At 49.3% G+C, this 16700-nt stretch overlaps 3 protein-coding genes across 3 annotated transcripts; all 3 read right to left on the bottom strand.

Moving 5' to 3' along the window:
* Window positions 1–737: 737 nt before the first annotated feature.
* On the bottom strand, window positions 738–3376 carry LOC129136759 (proline-rich protein 20E). Its single transcript, XM_054665035.2, has 2 exons — window positions 3312–3376; window positions 738–2293 (listed from the first exon to the last, which is right to left on the bottom strand). Exons 1-2 carry the CDS (start codon window positions 3361–3363, stop codon window positions 1680–1682), a joined length of 666 nt encoding a protein of 221 aa, XP_054521010.1. The 5' UTR covers window positions 3364–3376; the 3' UTR covers window positions 738–1679.
* A 3926-nt stretch (window positions 3377–7302) lies between these two features.
* On the bottom strand, window positions 7303–9942 carry LOC129136758 (proline-rich protein 20E). Its single transcript, XM_054665034.2, has 2 exons — window positions 9878–9942; window positions 7303–8859 (listed from the first exon to the last, which is right to left on the bottom strand). The coding sequence occupies exons 1-2, from the start codon at window positions 9927–9929 to the stop codon at window positions 8246–8248; spliced, it is 666 nt and encodes a 221-aa protein (XP_054521009.1). The 5' UTR covers window positions 9930–9942; the 3' UTR covers window positions 7303–8245.
* A 4870-nt stretch (window positions 9943–14812) lies between these two features.
* On the bottom strand, window positions 14813–16496 carry LOC129136757 (proline-rich protein 20E). The gene is made up of 2 exons (XM_054665033.1): window positions 16445–16496; window positions 14813–15426 (listed from the first exon to the last, which is right to left on the bottom strand). Exons 1-2 carry the CDS (start codon window positions 16494–16496, stop codon window positions 14813–14815), a joined length of 666 nt encoding a protein of 221 aa, XP_054521008.1.
* Between the last annotated feature and the right edge of the window lie 204 nt (window positions 16497–16700).

Genomic DNA, 16700 nt, shown 5'->3' with positions numbered 1-16700 from the left:
GTTGGAGGATCACCTGAGCTGAGGAGGTGCGGGCTGCAGTGAGCTGTGATTGCACCACTGCACTCCAGCCTGGATGACTGAATGAGACCCTGTCTTACTCCACGTACACATGTTTAGTGAAGCATTCTGGTGGTAGAAATGTCCTGGAAGTAGCGTATCAGCAGACCGCCACCTGCGGAATGTAAAACCTGTGCCTCTTTCCAGACAGATATACAGCAGGAAGAGAGTGGCACATGTGCGTGGGATGACTGCAAGGGGGCTTTCTGGCTTATGGATGACAGACCCCAATGGCAAGCCAAGAAGCAGCTCCCACTGCACAGTGCTCATTGTGATCCATGCCATGCTTCAATACGAAGTCGCCTGTTCCTAGTTTGGAGACGCACGGACTCCACAGAGGCTCTGCTCCTGACCACACCTGTGTTGCCTGCCTGGACCTTATAGTCACTTCAGCAGGACCCCTGGCACATGGCACGCCAGGTGTTTGTAAAAGCGAGCCACAAACGATGCTCTTAATGTGTACGTTTGTTGGTGTAGACTTGTGTGACTATGGGGAGAGATGCGATATGAATGGAGAACAGAGACTGGAGCCATTTTTCTACCTTCCTTTCTGCTTTTAGTAAACACATTTTATATTTGCGATTTGTGAAAGTTTAGTGAAAGAACTGTTGTATAAAATAAGTCCGAAGAGAAAGGTTTATTTAGAAGGATTGAATACACAAGAGAAAAATCTTTGATGTAAAAAGTTATCTGCATTTTATTTGGACGTTTACAAAGGAGTGAAAACCAGCCAATAAGAGGCTACTTAATAAAATACAAAATACAAAAATTCATAATACAACATTTATCAAACTCTGAAAAGATGGGAACTAACTCAACTTAAACATCTATGAGAAACTTACAGCAAACATCTTGGTTAATGGTGAAACATTTAAAATATTCCCATTAAAGCCAGGAGGAAGCCAAGGACACTGCCGTCAAATTACTGATTCCTCATTTAGCGGTTCCAGTGAGTCATGCACTCTCCTTGTTTCCGTTAACCTCCCCCCCCCCACCCCGACACCTTTTGTCTGATTCATCAAATGTCCTTTGATCCACTTTTTCCTCAATCTGTTTGAAATTGTACCTTCTATTCCAATTCATTCAGTGGTTCCCAAAGGGTACCCACGTTGAGACTTAAAAATGTGTCAGTCTAGAGTTTTATCGCTCTTATATTCAGCCAGTCTATCGTCTCCAGGCACTAGACAAGAACTTTAGTAACTTCTAGCTCCTTCTGAATTTTCGCATGCCCCACATGTCTATATGAGTGTCTTCTGGAATTTTAATTCTAGGTCATCAATCCTTTTTCCAGAATCGTACTCCTCTGGACTTAAGAATACAGTTTCCTAATTTCCATGCTTACGGATCCTTGTTGCATCCCACTTCCTCCCGGTTGTCCGGTTTGGCTCTTTCTTGGCTGAAACACGTGACGTGTACTTTCACTGTACATGACAGTTCCATTCCAATCGCCTTGTACACAAAGGGGGTTTGGCAGCTTGCATATTGCAAGTTGCGTACTCTAAGTTCAGGGGAAGCTCAGGCTTCAGGTCCAGTCCGGGGAGGAGTGGAGCAGAAGTGGGGTTGGGGGGAACGTCCAGGTGGAAGAAAGGGAGGCTGGGAACAACGTGGGTGGCGGATAGTGGTCAATATGCAATGTCGGTGAGGAACACTGGGACCCCTTGCACATAGGTGCCGTGGGGGGTTTGAATGACTTGTAAAACAGCTGAGTCACCCAGAGCCCTAAACCCGATGCAGGGATAGAGGGTCAACGCGGGTTGCCAGTCAACAGCCTGAGGCCCAGGAGCAGTGGGCGGCTCCTGAAACCCCAGCTCAGGTTGCGCCACGTCGGGGCCAGGGCCTTCCTGCACAGTTCCAGGCAGAGGACCTGTTTCAGAAAGAGAGAAGGCTGCGGTCTCCGTGATTTCCGGTTCCCCCTGGTGGCCTGGCTCTCCATGGTGGTCCAGTGGGATGTGCACGTCCGGTCCCATCACGCCTTCTGCCCCCTGTCTCTGGCCAGCGTCCCCGCGGGGCCCAGCCCTTCTGCCACGGCCTCGCCCTGGCCGCCGGCTTCCTCCCCGGCGCCGGCCTCTCTCTGCAGGACGGGGTGACTCTGGGCGAGCTGGGGGCTGCCATCTGAAGGGTTTCACGTAAGCGATGGGTTTTGCGGGTTGGGCTGGCTGTGCGGGCCCATCTGCTTCCACGGAGTCTTCAGGGTCCGCAACACAGCAGCCTGGCTCTGGAGGAGGCCCACCTGAGGCTAAAAGAGAAGCAGAGCGTGAGCAGAGAGAGATAGAAGGAATTTTACCCATCAAGCAGTTATAGGATACTTTTAAAAATAAATACTCAGAGAAAAGAGGGATTTTTGAAGTTAAAATTGTCAGAGAAGAAACAAAACTCTCCATGGAAATTGGAGAATGAAGTTGAGAAGATCTCCCACAGAACAAAGCAAAAACCTAAAATGATGGAAAGAAGGAGGAAATATAAGAGAATTAGAGGTATGTTGTGGCTGAGACATTTCACCACAAAATTTCAGAGTGCTGAGGAAAAAGAGAAGATTCTAAAAGATTGTAGGGAGCGGGAGACAGAGAAAGGAAAAGTCACATGGAAAGGGCTAGGATTCCACATGTCTCAAAAATCAGACATCTCAAAAGCAGCAGTTCAGTCTAGAACATAACAGAAAATGTCTTCGAAATTTCAAGGGAAATGAATTTCCCACCTAAAGTGTCCTGTCCAACCAAAGTTTCACTAAAGAATCTGGGAGGGGAGAATGAAGATGTTTCAGACCAGCAAGATGTTAAAGAATTTGCTTTCAGTGGATGCTTTATTGTTATGCATCTGTCAAACTAGACAAGATTAAAAGATTTAGGACACTCAGCGTAGGAAGGGAAATGTTTTGGAGAACAACGTGGCAACAGCCGTAAAATTCCAACTCCTCCGGGAAAGAACAAGGTGGAAGTACCGGTTTATCATAGATCAAGACGTAGCGTGAGGACTCGCTCTGCTACGGAGAAACAGTAATACAAAACGAAACAGAAGGAAACAGCGACAACAACAGCAAATCTCAGATTTGGGAAATGGGATTACAGTTCGAAAGAGGGAAGGGAATTTGCCAGAGGATGTGGAACCTGGGAGCTGACTTCCAACAACCAGCCCAGGTTGAGGCAGGCTAGGAGAAGGTGAAACAGAGAATGCTCGATTGAGTTTGAATTCAAACAATTGGGGAAGAATTGGGGAACAAACGAAATCAAAAAGAGAGTGGCAGGCGTTTGATGTACCTTGATTAGGGGCCATGGAGCGAAGTCGCTTCGAAGGCCTTGGTTCCTCCATGAGCAATCGGCGGGAGGGGCTGGGGAGAAAAACAAGAGAGCAAGAACGGATTTAGGAAGACAGAGGTGACAAGGCAGGGGGATGGCCGTGGCCTTTCTAGGGGAATGAGGATTCTGTCCCCAGCTGCACCCACCCAAGATCTGTCCACCCCTCCGGGACTCCCAGACACACACCTGATCTTCCCACAGCTGGCTCCGGAGATCTGAAAATTAGGAGACTCTTCGACGAAGAGAGGCCCGAGGAGTCGGAGGTGTCCACAGGTTCACCGCTGTAGCTCTGAGGTAGTCCACCCGCAGCCAGGGAGTCTGGAGGGAGCACGCAGCAGGTTCTGGCTCCGAGCCCAGCAGAAAGCCGACTGCTGGAGGCCGAGCGCGGTCCCTCTTATATGGCAGCAAGGCAGTCGCGTAAGGGACAGGCGTCGTCAGAGGGGGGCCGGCTGGGGCGGGCCTGGCTGGGCTTGCGAGGCGCATTGGGCCAGTCCCCTGCCAGTCAAATGGGGCCCTTCTGAGATGCCGCCATTTCTAGACGCCCGTGGTTGACTGAGTAATCTAATCATCGAGGGACAAAATGCATAATGGCCTTTGAGTGTCAGCACAATGGGGTGTGGTGCCCGGAAAGCGGCTGATAGGAAGATGCGATTAGCTTAGATCTGAGCACGGTGAAGGAATGCATCCAAAGGGGGGATATCTGGGCTGAAATCTGGAACATAAAATTTGAAATTAGTCAACCTGAACCGGGTTGGGAGAGACAGGGAGAAAGGAAAGGGAGTGAAGAGGGTGTGCTGAGGCCCGAATGGAAGGGAGCCCGGCACATTCTGGCAATGGACTGGAGGCCAAGTCCAGGCCCAGAGGTGGTGCGAGGTGGAGGCAGGGTCCGCGCAGGTGCTGGTCTTGTTCCAAGGCAGCGGAAAACCGTGGAACGGTGTCCGGCAGCGGGTTAACATTTCAGAAACGACCAGCCTGGCTGTGAGGGAGCGCCAACCCAGGGTCCGCAGAATTAAGTCAGGAGAGGCAAGAAGGCTATTGCAGCCCTCGGGGTTGGGCGCAGGGTGCTGTTAGACTGAGACTGAGGGAGGTAGAGGAGGAGAAAGTTCCCTGGTGGGAGAGAAATTTCCCAGAGAAAGCCAGACCCAGTGTGGACAGCCCTTGAGGAAGAGACTGCGGCCTTGGTAGCCCGCCCGTTCATTCAGGCAGAGGTGGACCGAGAACCTGCTCTGAATGGGAAGTTGCGGAGCTTGGCTTGCGCACATCTGCCTGAAGGGGCTTTTGAACTGCCAAGTGAGGATGTCGAGTGGCCTTTTGTAAAAAGAGTCGAGCTCAGCGCGATGGCGACGGGGCTGGAGATGCGTGTGAGACCCACACCACTGGCTTTTATTGCTGTGGCTGCACATACGGGTGGAGGAAGACAGCGGGAAACACAGCAGGACACTGGAGGGGAATCCCGCAGTGGGTTATTTGGTTGGTTTGCATCCTTGTTTTTTTTTTTTTTTACAGAGACGGGTTGTCGCTCTGTAGCCCAGGCTGGAGTGCAGCGGTGCCATCTCGGCTCGCTGCGGCTACTTGGGGGGCTGAGATAGGAGAATCAGTTCAGGTGATTCTCCTGTCTCGGCCTCCGGAGTAGCTGGACTACAGGTGAGCGCCACCACATCGGGACAATTTTCGGATTTTTTGGAGAGACGAGGTTTCGCTATGTGCCCAGGCTTGTTTGGAAGGCCTGAGCTCAAGCGGTCCTTCCCGCTCCACCTCCCGAGTAGCTGGGACCCCAGGCGCAAGCCACCATGCCGGGCCAATTATTTTTTTGGGTTGTATATGTTGTTGAAGTGAGGTTTTGCTATGTTTTCACCTCACATACCTTTTCTGTCCCAAGACCCCATCCAGGGTACCACCTTACAATTCGTCACGGTTCCCCTTGGCTGCGACGGTTTCTCACACTTGCCTTGTTTTTGATGACCTTGACACTTGGAATACTGATCAGATATATTGTGGGATGTCCCCTCCTGAAGTTCGTGTGATGTATTCCTTGTGATCTGACTGGAATTATATGTTTTTGTAAGGAAGATTGCAGCGGGAAAGCGCCATTCCCATCCCATCCTGTCTAGAGTACACACCATCAAGCCGGCTTATCACTGCTGCTATTAGTCCTGGTCACCTGGCTGGGGCAGTGTTGATTAGGTTTCTCCACCATAAAGTGATTTTCCCACCTCTTTCTCTACTGTACTTTTTGGAAGTCGCTACCTGTGGCCTATACTTAAATAAAAGGGAAGTTTTGCTTTATCTCCGTGCAGGGGAATAGCTACCGAAATTCTGTGGAGTTCTCCTGTGTGGAGGATTTTCCCATTCTCCCCCACATGGTTGTTTATTTAGTCACTTATTTATATCCGTATGGACTTATGGACACCTATTGTATGCTTTGGTTTACACTCCAATACTTCAGGGGATGAATTATTTAATAATTGCACTAATTATTTTGTCAAATATTTTACTCAACTATTTAATTATTAATTATTTAGTTAATTACTTTGTTACTGAATGTCGCCAGCTTTGGCCACCGGGAGCTCCTTTAGTTGGTTTCCGTGTCCCTTTGTCAACCTCCCATCGCTGTGGCTTTTGGTTTTGTTTGGTTTTGGGCGGCTCCTTTCTCCCTGGCACCACAGGATGCTCCATGCTTATTTGCATATTCTCATCCTGATTGGGATTTCGTGTGCTCACTGACCAAACCCATAGATTCTTCTGTGAAGTTTCTCTTCAAAACGTTCATCTTTCTTATTGGGATAACTTCTCTCTCTCTTTTTTCCATTTTGAGACAAAGTTTTGCTCCCGTCACCCAGGCTGGAGTGCAATAGCATGATCTCGGATCACTGCAATGGCGCAATCTGGGCTCACTGCAACCTCCGCCTCCTGGGTTCAAAGGATTCTCCCGCCTCAGCCTCCTGAGCAGCTGGGACTACAGTGGCCCACCACCGTGCCTGGCTAATTTTTCTATTTTTATGAGGGCGAGACATGAGAATCGCTTCAATCCCGGGAATGGAGTTCTCAGTGAGCCGAAGCCACCGCGCTCCAGCGTGGGTGAAAGAGTGAGAGTCTGTTTCAAAATAAATAAATAAATAAATGAATGAATGAATGAATGAATGAATAAATAAACCCGGAGGAATTACCAAGGGGTCTTGGTGCCTGCCTGCAGTCTGAGCTACTTGGCAACCTGATGTTGGAGGATCACCTGAGCTGAGGAGGTGCGGGCTGCAGTGAGCTGTGATTGCACCACTGCACTCCAGCCTGGATGACTGAATGAGACCCTGTCTTACTCCACGTACACATGTTTAGTGAAGCATTCTGGTGGTAGAAATGTCCTGGAAGTGGCGTATCAGCAGATCGCCACCTGCGGAATGTAAAACCTGTGCCTCTTTCCAGACAGATATACAGCAGGAAGAGAGTGGCACATGTGCGTGGGATGACTGCAAGGGGGCTTTCTGGCTTATGGATGACAGACCCCAATGGCAAGCCAAGAAGCAGCTCCCACTGCACAGTGCTCATTGTGATCCATGCCATGCTTCAATACGAAGTCGCCTGTTCCTAGTTTGGAGACGCACGGACTCCACAGAGGCTCTGCTCCTGACCACACCTGTGTTGCCTGCCTGGACCTTATAGTCACTTCAGCAGGACCCCTGGCACATGGCACGCCAGGTGTTTGTAAAAGCGAGCCACAAACGATGCTCTTAATGTGTACGTTTGTTGGTGTAGACTTGTGTGACTATGGGGAGAGATGCGATATGAATGGAGAACAGAGACTGGAGCCATTTTTCTACCTTCCTTTCTGCTTTTAGTAAACACATTTTATATTTGCGATTTGTGAAAGTTTAGTGAAAGAACTGTTGTATAAAATAAGTCCGAAGAGAAAGGTTTATTTAGAAGGATTGAATACACAAGAGAAAAATCTTTGATGTAAAAAGTTATCTGCATTTTATTTGGACGTTTACAAAGGAGTGAAAACCAGCCAATAAGAGGCTACTTAATAAAATACAAAATACAAAAATTCATAATACAACATTTATCAAACTCTGAAAAGATGGGAACTAACTCAACTTAAACATCTATGAGAAACTTACAGCAAACATCTTGGTTAATGGTGAAACATTTAAAATATTCCCATTAAAGCCAGGAGGAAGCCAAGGACACTGCCGTCAAATTACTGATTCCTCATTTAGCGGTTCCAGTGAGTCATGCACTCTCCTTGTTTCCGTTAACCTCCCCCCCCCCACCCCGACACCTTTTGTCTGATTCATCAAATGTCCTTTGATCCACTTTTTCCTCAATCTGTTTGAAATTGTACCTTCTATTCCAATTCATTCAGTGGTTCCCAAAGGGTACCCACGTTGAGACTTAAAAATGTGTCAGTCTAGAGTTTTATCGCTCTTATATTCAGCCAGTCTATCGTCTCCAGGCACTAGACAAGAACTTTAGTAACTTCTAGCTCCTTCTGAATTTTCGCATGCCCCACATGTCTATATGAGTGTCTTCTGGAATTTTAATTCTAGGTCATCAATCCTTTTTCCAGAATCGTACTCCTCTGGACTTAAGAATACAGTTTCCTAATTTCCATGCTTACGGATCCTTGTTGCATCCCACTTCCTCCCGGTCGTCCGGTTTGGCTCTTTCTTGGCTGAAACACGTGACGTGTACTTTCACTGTACATGACAGTTCCATTCCAATCGCCTTGTACACAAAGGGGGTTTGGCAGCTTGCATATTGCAAGTTGCGTACTCTAAGTTCAGGGGAAGCTCAGGCTTCAGGTCCAGTCCGGGGAGGAGTGGAGCAGAAGTGGGGTTGGGGGGAACGTCCAGGTGGAAGAAAGGGAGGCTGGGAACAACGTGGGTGGCGGATAGTGGTCAATATGCAATGTCGGTGAGGAACACTGGGACCCCTTGCACATAGGTGCCGTGGGGGGTTTGAATGACTTGTAAAACAGCTGAGTCACCCAGAGCCCTAAACCCGATGCAGGGATAGAGGGTCAACGCGGGTTGCCAGTCAACAGCCTGAGGCCCAGGAGCAGTGGGCGGCTCCTGAAACCCCAGCTCAGGTTGCGCCACGTCGGGGCCAGGGCCTTCCTGCACAGTTCCAGGCAGAGGACCTGTTTCAGAAAGAGAGAAGGCTGCGGTCTCCGTGATTTCCGGTTCCCCCTGGTGGCCTGGCTCTCCATGGTGGTCCAGTGGGATGTGCACGTCCGGTCCCATCACGCCTTCTGCCCCCTGTCTCTGGCCAGCGTCCCCGCGGGGCCCAGCCCTTCTGCCACGGCCTCGCCCTGGCCGCCGGCTTCCTCCCCGGCGCCGGCCTCTCTCTGCAGGACGGGGTGACTCTGGGCGAGCTGGGGGCTGCCATCTGAAGGGTTTCACGTAAGCGATGGGTTTTGCGGGTTGGGCTGGCTGTGCGGGCCCATCTGCTTCCACGGAGTCTTCAGGGTCCGCAACACAGCAGCCTGGCTCTGGAGGAGGCCCACCTGAGGCTAAAAGAGAAGCAGAGCGTGAGCAGAGAGAGATAGAAGGAATTTTACCCATCAAGCAGTTATAGGATACTTTTAAAAATAAATACTCAGAGAAAAGAGGGATTTTTGAAGTTAAAATTGTCAGAGAAGAAACAAAACTCTCCATGGAAATTGGAGAATGAAGTTGAGAAGATCTCCCACAGAACAAAGCAAAAACCTAAAATGATGGAAAGAAGGAGGAAATATAAGAGAATTAGAGGTATGTTGTGGCTGAGACATTTCACCACAAAATTTCAGAGTGCTGAGGAAAAAGAGAAGATTCTAAAAGATTGTAGGGAGCGGGAGACAGAGAAAGGAAAAGTCACATGGAAAGGGCTAGGATTCCACATGTCTCAAAAATCAGACATCTCAAAAGCAGCAGTTCAGTCTAGAACATAACAGAAAATGTCTTCGAAATTTCAAGGGAAATGAATTTCCCACCTAAAGTGTCCTGTCCAACCAAAGTTTCACTAAAGAATCTGGGAGGGGAGAATGAAGATGTTTCAGACCAGCAAGATGTTAAAGAATTTGCTTTCAGTGGATGCTTTATTGTTATGCATCTGTCAAACTAGACAAGATTAAAAGATTTAGGACACTCAGCGTAGGAAGGGAAATGTTTTGGAGAACAACGTGGCAACAGCCGTAAAATTCCAACTCCTCCGGGAAAGAACAAGGTGGAAGTACCGGTTTATCATAGATCAAGACGTAGCGTGAGGACTCGCTCTGCTACGGAGAAACAGTAATACAAAACGAAACAGAAGGAAACAGCGACAACAACAGCAAATCTCAGATTTGGGAAATGGGATTACAGTTCGAAAGAGGGAAGGGAATTTGCCAGAGGATGTGGAACCTGGGAGCTGACTTCCAACAACCAGCCCAGGTTGAGGCAGGCTAGGAGAAGGTGAAACAGAGAATGCTCGATTGAGTTTGAATTCAAACAATTGGGGAAGAATTGGGGAACAAACGAAATCAAAAAGAGAGTGGCAGGCGTTTGATGTACCTTGATTAGGGGCCATGGAGCGAAGTCGCTTCGAAGGCCTTGGTTCCTCCATGAGCAATCGGCGGGAGGGGCTGGGGAGAAAAACAAGAGAGCAAGAACGGATTTAGGAAGACAGAGGTGACAAGGCAGGGGGATGGCCGTGGCCTTTCTAGGGGAATGAGGATTCTGTCCCCAGCTGCACCCACCCAAGATCTGTCCACCCCTCCGGGACTCCCAGACACACACCTGATCTTCCCACAGCTGGCTCCGGAGATCTGAAAATTAGGAGACTCTTCGACGAAGAGAGGCCCGAGGAGTCGGAGGTGTCCACAGGTTCACCGCTGTAGCTCTGAGGTAGTCCACCCGCAGCCAGGGAGTCTGGAGGGAGCACGCAGCAGGTTCTGGCTCCGAGCCCAGCAGAAAGCCGACTGCTGGAGGCCGAGCGCGGTCCCTCTTATATGGCAGCAAGGCAGTCGCGTAAGGGACAGGCGTCGTCAGAGGGGGGCCGGCTGGGGCGGGCCTGGCTGGGCTTGCGAGGCGCATTGGGCCAGTCCCCTGCCAGTCAAATGGGGCCCTTCTGAGATGCCGCCATTTCTAGACGCCCGTGGTTGACTGAGTAATCTAATCATCGAGGGACAAAATGCATAATGGCCTTTGAGTGTCAGCACAATGGGGTGTGGTGCCCGGAAAGCGGCTGATAGGAAGATGCGATTAGCTTAGATCTGAGCACGGTGAAGGAATGCATCCAAAGGGGGGATATCTGGGCTGAAATCTGGAACATAAAATTTGAAATTAGTCAACCTGAACCGGGTTGGGAGAGACAGGGAGAAAGGAAAGGGAGTGAAGAGGGTGTGCTGAGGCCCGAATGGAAGGGAGCCCGGCACATTCTGGCAATGGACTGGAGGCCAAGTCCAGGCCCAGAGGTGGTGCGAGGTGGAGGCAGGGTCCGCGCAGGTGCTGGTCTTGTTCCAAGGCAGCGGAAAACCGTGGAACGGTGTCCGGCAGCGGGTTAACATTTCAGAAACGACCAGCCTGGCTGTGAGGGAGCGCCAACCCAGGGTCCGCAGAATTAAGTCAGGAGAGGCAAGAAGGCTATTGCAGCCCTCGGGGTTGGGCGCAGGGTGCTGTTAGACTGAGACTGAGGGAGGTAGAGGAGGAGAAAGTTCCCTGGTGGGAGAGAAATTTCCCAGAGAAAGCCAGACCCAGTGTGGACAGCCCTTGAGGAAGAGACTGCGGCCTTGGTAGCCCGCCCGTTCATTCAGGCAGAGGTGGACCGAGAACCTGCTCTGAATGGGAAGTTGCGGAGCTTGGCTTGCGCACATCTGCCTGAAGGGGCTTTTGAACTGCCAAGTGAGGATGTCGAGTGGCCTTTTGTAAAAAGAGTCGAGCTCAGCGCGATGGCGACGGGGCTGGAGATGCGTGTGAGACCCACACCACTGGCTTTTATTGCTGTGGCTGCACATACGGGTGGAGGAAGACAGCGGGAAACACAGCAGGACACTGGAGGGGAATCCCGCAGTGGGTTATTTGGTTGGTTTGCATCCTTGTTTTTTTTTTTTTTTACAGAGACGGGTTGTCGCTCTGTAGCCCAGGCTGGAGTGCAGCGGTGCCATCTCGGCTCGCTGCGGCTACTTGGGGGGCTGAGATAGGAGAATCAGTTCAGGTGATTCTCCTGTCTCGGCCTCCGGAGTAGCTGGACTACAGGTGAGCGCCACCACATCGGGACAATTTTCGGATTTTTTGGAGAGACGAGGTTTCGCTATGTGCCCAGGCTTGTTTGGAAGGCCTGAGCTCAAGCGGTCCTTCCCGCTCCACCTCCCGAGTAGCTGGGACCCCAGGCGCAAGCCACCATGCCGGGCCAATTATTTTTTTGGGTTGTATATGTTGTTGAAGTGAGGTTTTGCTATGTTTTCACCTCACATACCTTTTCTGTCCCAAGACCCCATCCAGGGTACCACCTTACAATTCGTCACGGTTCCCCTTGGCTGCGACGGTTTCTCACACTTGCCTTGTTTTTGATGACCTTGACACTTGGAATACTGATCAGATATATTGTGGGATGTCCCCTCCTGAAGTTCGTGTGATGTATTCCTTGTGATCTGACTGGAATTATATGTTTTTGTAAGGAAGATTGCAGCGGGAAAGCGCCATTCCCATCCCATCCTGTCTAGAGTACACACCATCAAGCCGGCTTATCACTGCTGCTATTAGTCCTGGTCACCTGGCTGGGGCAGTGTTGATTAGGTTTCTCCACCATAAAGTGATTTTCCCACCTCTTTCTCTACTGTACTTTTTGGAAGTCGCTACCTGTGGCCTATACTTAAATAAAAGGGAAGTTTTGCTTTATCTCCGTGCAGGGGAATAGCTACCGAAATTCTGTGGAGTTCTCCTGTGTGGAGGATTTTCCCATTCTCCCCCACATGGTTGTTTATTTAGTCACTTATTTATATCCGTATGGACTTATGGACACCTATTGTATGCTTTGGTTTACACTCCAATACTTCAGGGGATGAATTATTTAATAATTGCACTAATTATTTTGTCAAATATTTTACTCAACTATTTAATTATTAATTATTTAGTTAATTACTTTGTTACTGAATGTCGCCAGCTTTGGCCACCGGGAGCTCCTTTAGTTGGTTTCCGTGTCCCTTTGTCAACCTCCCATCGCTGTGGCTTTTGGTTTTGTTTGGTTTTGGGCGGCTCCTTTCTCCCTGGCACCACAGGATGCTCCATGCTTATTTGCATATTCTCATCCTGATTGGGATTTCGTGTGCTCACTGACCAAACCCATAGATTCTTCTGTGAAGTTTCTCTTCAAAACGTTCATCTTTCTTATTGGGATAACTTCTCTCTCTCTTTTTTCCATTTTGAGACAAAGTTTTGCTCCCGTCACCCAGGCTGGAGTGCAATAGCATGATCTCGGATCACTGCAATGGCGCAATCTGGGCTCACTGCAACCTCCGCCTCCTGGGTTCAAAGGATTCTCCCGCCTCAGCCTCCTGAGCAGCTGGGACTACAGTGGCCCACCACCGTGCCTGGCTAATTTTTCTATTTTTATGAGGGCGAGACATGAGAATCGCTTCAATCCCGGGAATGGAGTTCTCAGTGAGCCGAAGCCACCGCGCTCCAGCGTGGGTGAAAGAGTGAGAGTCTGTTTCAAAATAAATAAATAAATAAATGAATGAATGAATGAATGAATGAATAAATAAACCCGGAGGAATTACCAAGGGGTCTTGGTGCCTGCCTGCAGTCTGAGCTACTTGGCAACCTGATGTTGGAGGATCACCTGAGCTGAGGAGGTGCGGGCTGCAGTGAGCTGTGATTGCACCACTGCACTCCAGCCTGGATGACTGAATGAGACCCTGTCTTACTCCACGTACACATGTTTAGTGAAGCATTCTGGTGGTAGAAATGTCCTGGAAGTAGCGTATCAGCAGACCGCCACCTGCGGAATGTAAAACCTGTGCCTCTTTCCAGACAGATATACAGCAGGAAGAGAGTGGCACATGTGCGTGGGATGACTGCAAGGGGGCTTTCTGGCTTATGGATGACAGACCCCACTGGCAAGCCAAGAAGCAGCTCCCACTGCACAGTGCTCATTGTGATCCATGCCATGCTTCAATACGAAGTCGCCTGTTCCTAGTCTGGAGACGCACGGACACCACAGAGGCTCTGCTCCTGACCACACCTGTGTTGCCTGCCTGGACCTTATAGTCACTTCAGCAGGACCCCTGGCACATGGCACGCCAGGTGTTTGTAAAAGCGAGCCACAAACGATGCTCTTAATGTGTACGTTTGTTGGTGTAGACTTGTGTGACTATGGGGAGAGATGCGATATGAATGGGGAACAGAGACTGGAGCCATTTTTCTACCTTCCTTTCTGCTTTTAGTAAACACATTTTATATTTGCGATTTGTGAAAGTTTAGTGAAAGAACTGTTGTATAAAATAAGTCCGAAGAGAAAGGTTTATTTAGAAGGATTGAATACACAAGAGAAAAATCTTTGATGTAAAAAGTTATCTGTATTTTATTTGGACGTTTACAAAGGAGTGAAAACCAGCCAATAAGAGGCTACTTAATAAAATACAAAATACAAAAATTCATAATACAACATTTATCAAACTCTGAAAAGATGGGAACTAACTCAACTTAAACATCTATGAGAAACTTACAGCAAACATCTTGGTTAATGGTGAAACATTTAAAATATTCCCATTAAAGCCAGGAGGAAGCCAAGGACACTGCCGTCAAATTACTGATTCCTCATTTAGCGGTTCCAGTGAGTCATGCACTCTCCCTGTTTCCGTTAACCTCCCCCCCCCCCACCCCGACACCTTTTGTCTGATTCATCAAATGTCCTTTGATCCACTTTTTCCTCAATCTGTTTGAAATTGTACCTTCTATTCCAATTCATTCAGTGGTTCCCAAAGGGTACCCACGTTGAGACTTAAAAATGTGTCAGTCTAGAGTTTTATCGCTCTTATATTCAGCCAGTCTATCGTCTCCAGGCACTAGACAAGAACTTTAGTAACTTCTAGCTCCTTCTGAATTTTCGCATGCCCCACATGTCTATATGAGTGTCTTCTGGAATTTTAATTCTAGGTCATCAATCCTTTTTCCAGAATCGTACTCCTCTGGACTTAAGAATACAGTTTCCTAATTTCCATGCTTACGGATCCTTGTTGCATCCCACTTCCTCCCGGTTGTCCGGTTTGGCTCTTTCTTGGCTGAAACACGTGACGTGTACTTTCACTGTACATGACAGTTCCATTCCAATCGCCTTGTACACAAAGGGGGTTTGGCAGCTTGCATATTGCAAGTTGCGTACTCTAAGTTCAGGGGAAGCTCAGGCTTCAGGTCCAGTCCGGGGAGGAGTGGAGCAGAAGTGGGGCTGGGGGGAACGTCCAGGTGGAAGAAAGGGAGGCTGGGAACAACGTGGGTGGCGGATAGTGGTCAATATGCAATGTCGGTGAGGAACACTGGGACCCCTTGCACATAGGTGCCGTGGGGGGTTTGAATGACTTGTAAAACAGCTGAGTCACCCAGAGCCCTAAACCCGATGCAGGGATAGAGGGTCAACGCGGGTTGCCAGTCAACAGCCTGAGGCCCAGGAGCAGTGGGCGGCTCCTGAAACCCCAGCTCAGGTTGCGCCACGTCGGGGCCAGGGCCTTCCTGCACAGTTCCAGGCAGAGGACCTGTTTCAGAAAGAGAGAAGGCTGCGGTCTCCGTGATTTCCGGTTCCCCCTGGTGGCCTGGCTCTCCATGGTGGTCCAGTGGGATGTGCACGTCCGGTCCCATCACGCCTTCTGCCCCCTGTCTCTGGCCAGCGTCCCCGCGGGGCCCAGCCCTTCTGCCACGGCCTCGCCCTGGCCGCCGGCTTCCTCCCCGGCGCCGGCCTCTCTCTGCAGGACGGGGTGACTCTGGGCGAGCTGGGGGCTGCCATCTGAAGGGTTTCACGTAAGCGATGGGTTTTGCGGGTTGGGCTGGCTGTGCGGGCCCATCTGCTTCCACGGAGTCTTCAGGGTCCGCAACACAGCAGCCTGGCTCTGGAGGAGGCCCACCTGAGGCTAAAAGAGAAGCAGAGCGTGAGCAGAGAGAGATGGAAGGAATTTTACCCATCAAGAAGTTATAGGATACTTTTAAAAATAAATACTCAGAGAAAAGAGGGATTTTTGAAGTTAAAATTGTCAGAGAAGAAACAAAACTCTCCATGGAAATTGGAGAATGAAGTTGAGAAGATCTCCCACAGAACAAAGCAAAAATCTGAAATGATGGAAAGAAAGATGAAATATAAGAGAATTAGAGGTATGTTGTGGCTGAGACATTTCACCACAAAATTTCAGAGTGCTGAGGAAAAAGAGAAGATTCTAAAAGATTGTAGGGAGCGGGAGACAGAGAAAGGAAAAGTCACATGGAAAGGGCTAGGATTCCACATGTCTCAAAAATCAGACATCTCAAAAGCAGCAGTTCAGTCTAGAACATAACAGAAAATGTCTTCGAAATTTCAAGGGAAATGAATTTCCCACCTAAAGTGTCCTGTCCAACCAAAGTTTCACTAAAGAATCTGGGAGGGGAGAATGAAGATGTTTCAGACCAGCAAGATGTTAAAGAATTTGCTTTCAGTGGATGCTTTATTGTTATGCATCGGTCAAACTAGACAAGATTAAAAGATTTAGGACACTCAGCGTAGGAAGGGAAATGTTTTGGAGAACAACGTGGCAACAGCCGTAAAATTCCAACTCCTCCGGGAAAGAACAAGGTGGAAGTACCGGTTTACCATAGATCAAGACGTAGCGTGAGGACTCGCTCTGCTACGGAGAAACAGTAATACAAAACGAAACAGAAGGAAACAGCGACAACAACAGCAAATCTCAGATTTGGGAAATGGGATTACAGTTCGAAAGAGGGAAGGGAATTTGCCAGAGGATGTGGAACCTGGGAGCTGACTTCCAACAACCAGCCCAGGTTGAGGCAGGCTAGGAGAAGGTGAAACAGAGAATGCTCGTTTGAGTTTGAATTCAAACAATTGGGGAAGAATTGGGGAACAAACGAAATCAAAAAGAGAGTGGCAGGCGTTTGATGTACCTTGATTAGGGGCCATGGAGCGAAGTCGCTTCGAAGGCCTTGGTTCCTCCATGAGCAATCGGCGGGAGGGGCTGGGGAGAAAAACAAGAGAGCAAGAACGGATTTAGGAAGACAGAGGTGACAAGGCAGGGGGATGGCCGTGGCCTTTCTAGGGGAATGAGGATTCTGTCCCCAGCTGCACCCACCCAAGATCTGTCCACCCCTCCGGGACTCCCAGACACACACCTGATCTTCCCACAGCTGGCTCCGGAGATCT

The sequence above is a fragment of the Pan troglodytes genome, chromosome 14, assembly GCF_028858775.2.
Source record: "Pan troglodytes isolate AG18354 chromosome 14, NHGRI_mPanTro3-v2.0_pri, whole genome shotgun sequence".
Taxonomy (NCBI): Eukaryota; Metazoa; Chordata; class Mammalia; order Primates; family Hominidae; genus Pan; species Pan troglodytes.
The sequence above is the reverse complement of the archived record's forward strand: the minus strand, read 5'-3'. Positions and strand labels throughout refer to the sequence as shown.

Coding starts and splice junctions, on each gene's coding strand:
- LOC129136759 (XM_054665035.2), bottom strand. CDS start 3,363: ATGGAGGAACCAAGGCCTTCGAAGCGACTTCGCTCCATGGCCCCTAAT. Junction 2,294..3,311: donor CTCCATGGCCCCTAATCAAG/GTACATCAAACG, acceptor CTTCTCTTTTAG/CCTCAGGTGGGCCTCCTCCA.
- LOC129136758 (XM_054665034.2), bottom strand. CDS start 9,929: ATGGAGGAACCAAGGCCTTCGAAGCGACTTCGCTCCATGGCCCCTAAT. Junction 8,860..9,877: donor CTCCATGGCCCCTAATCAAG/GTACATCAAACG, acceptor CTTCTCTTTTAG/CCTCAGGTGGGCCTCCTCCA.
- LOC129136757 (XM_054665033.1), bottom strand. CDS start 16,496: ATGGAGGAACCAAGGCCTTCGAAGCGACTTCGCTCCATGGCCCCTAAT. Junction 15,427..16,444: donor CTCCATGGCCCCTAATCAAG/GTACATCAAACG, acceptor CTTCTCTTTTAG/CCTCAGGTGGGCCTCCTCCA.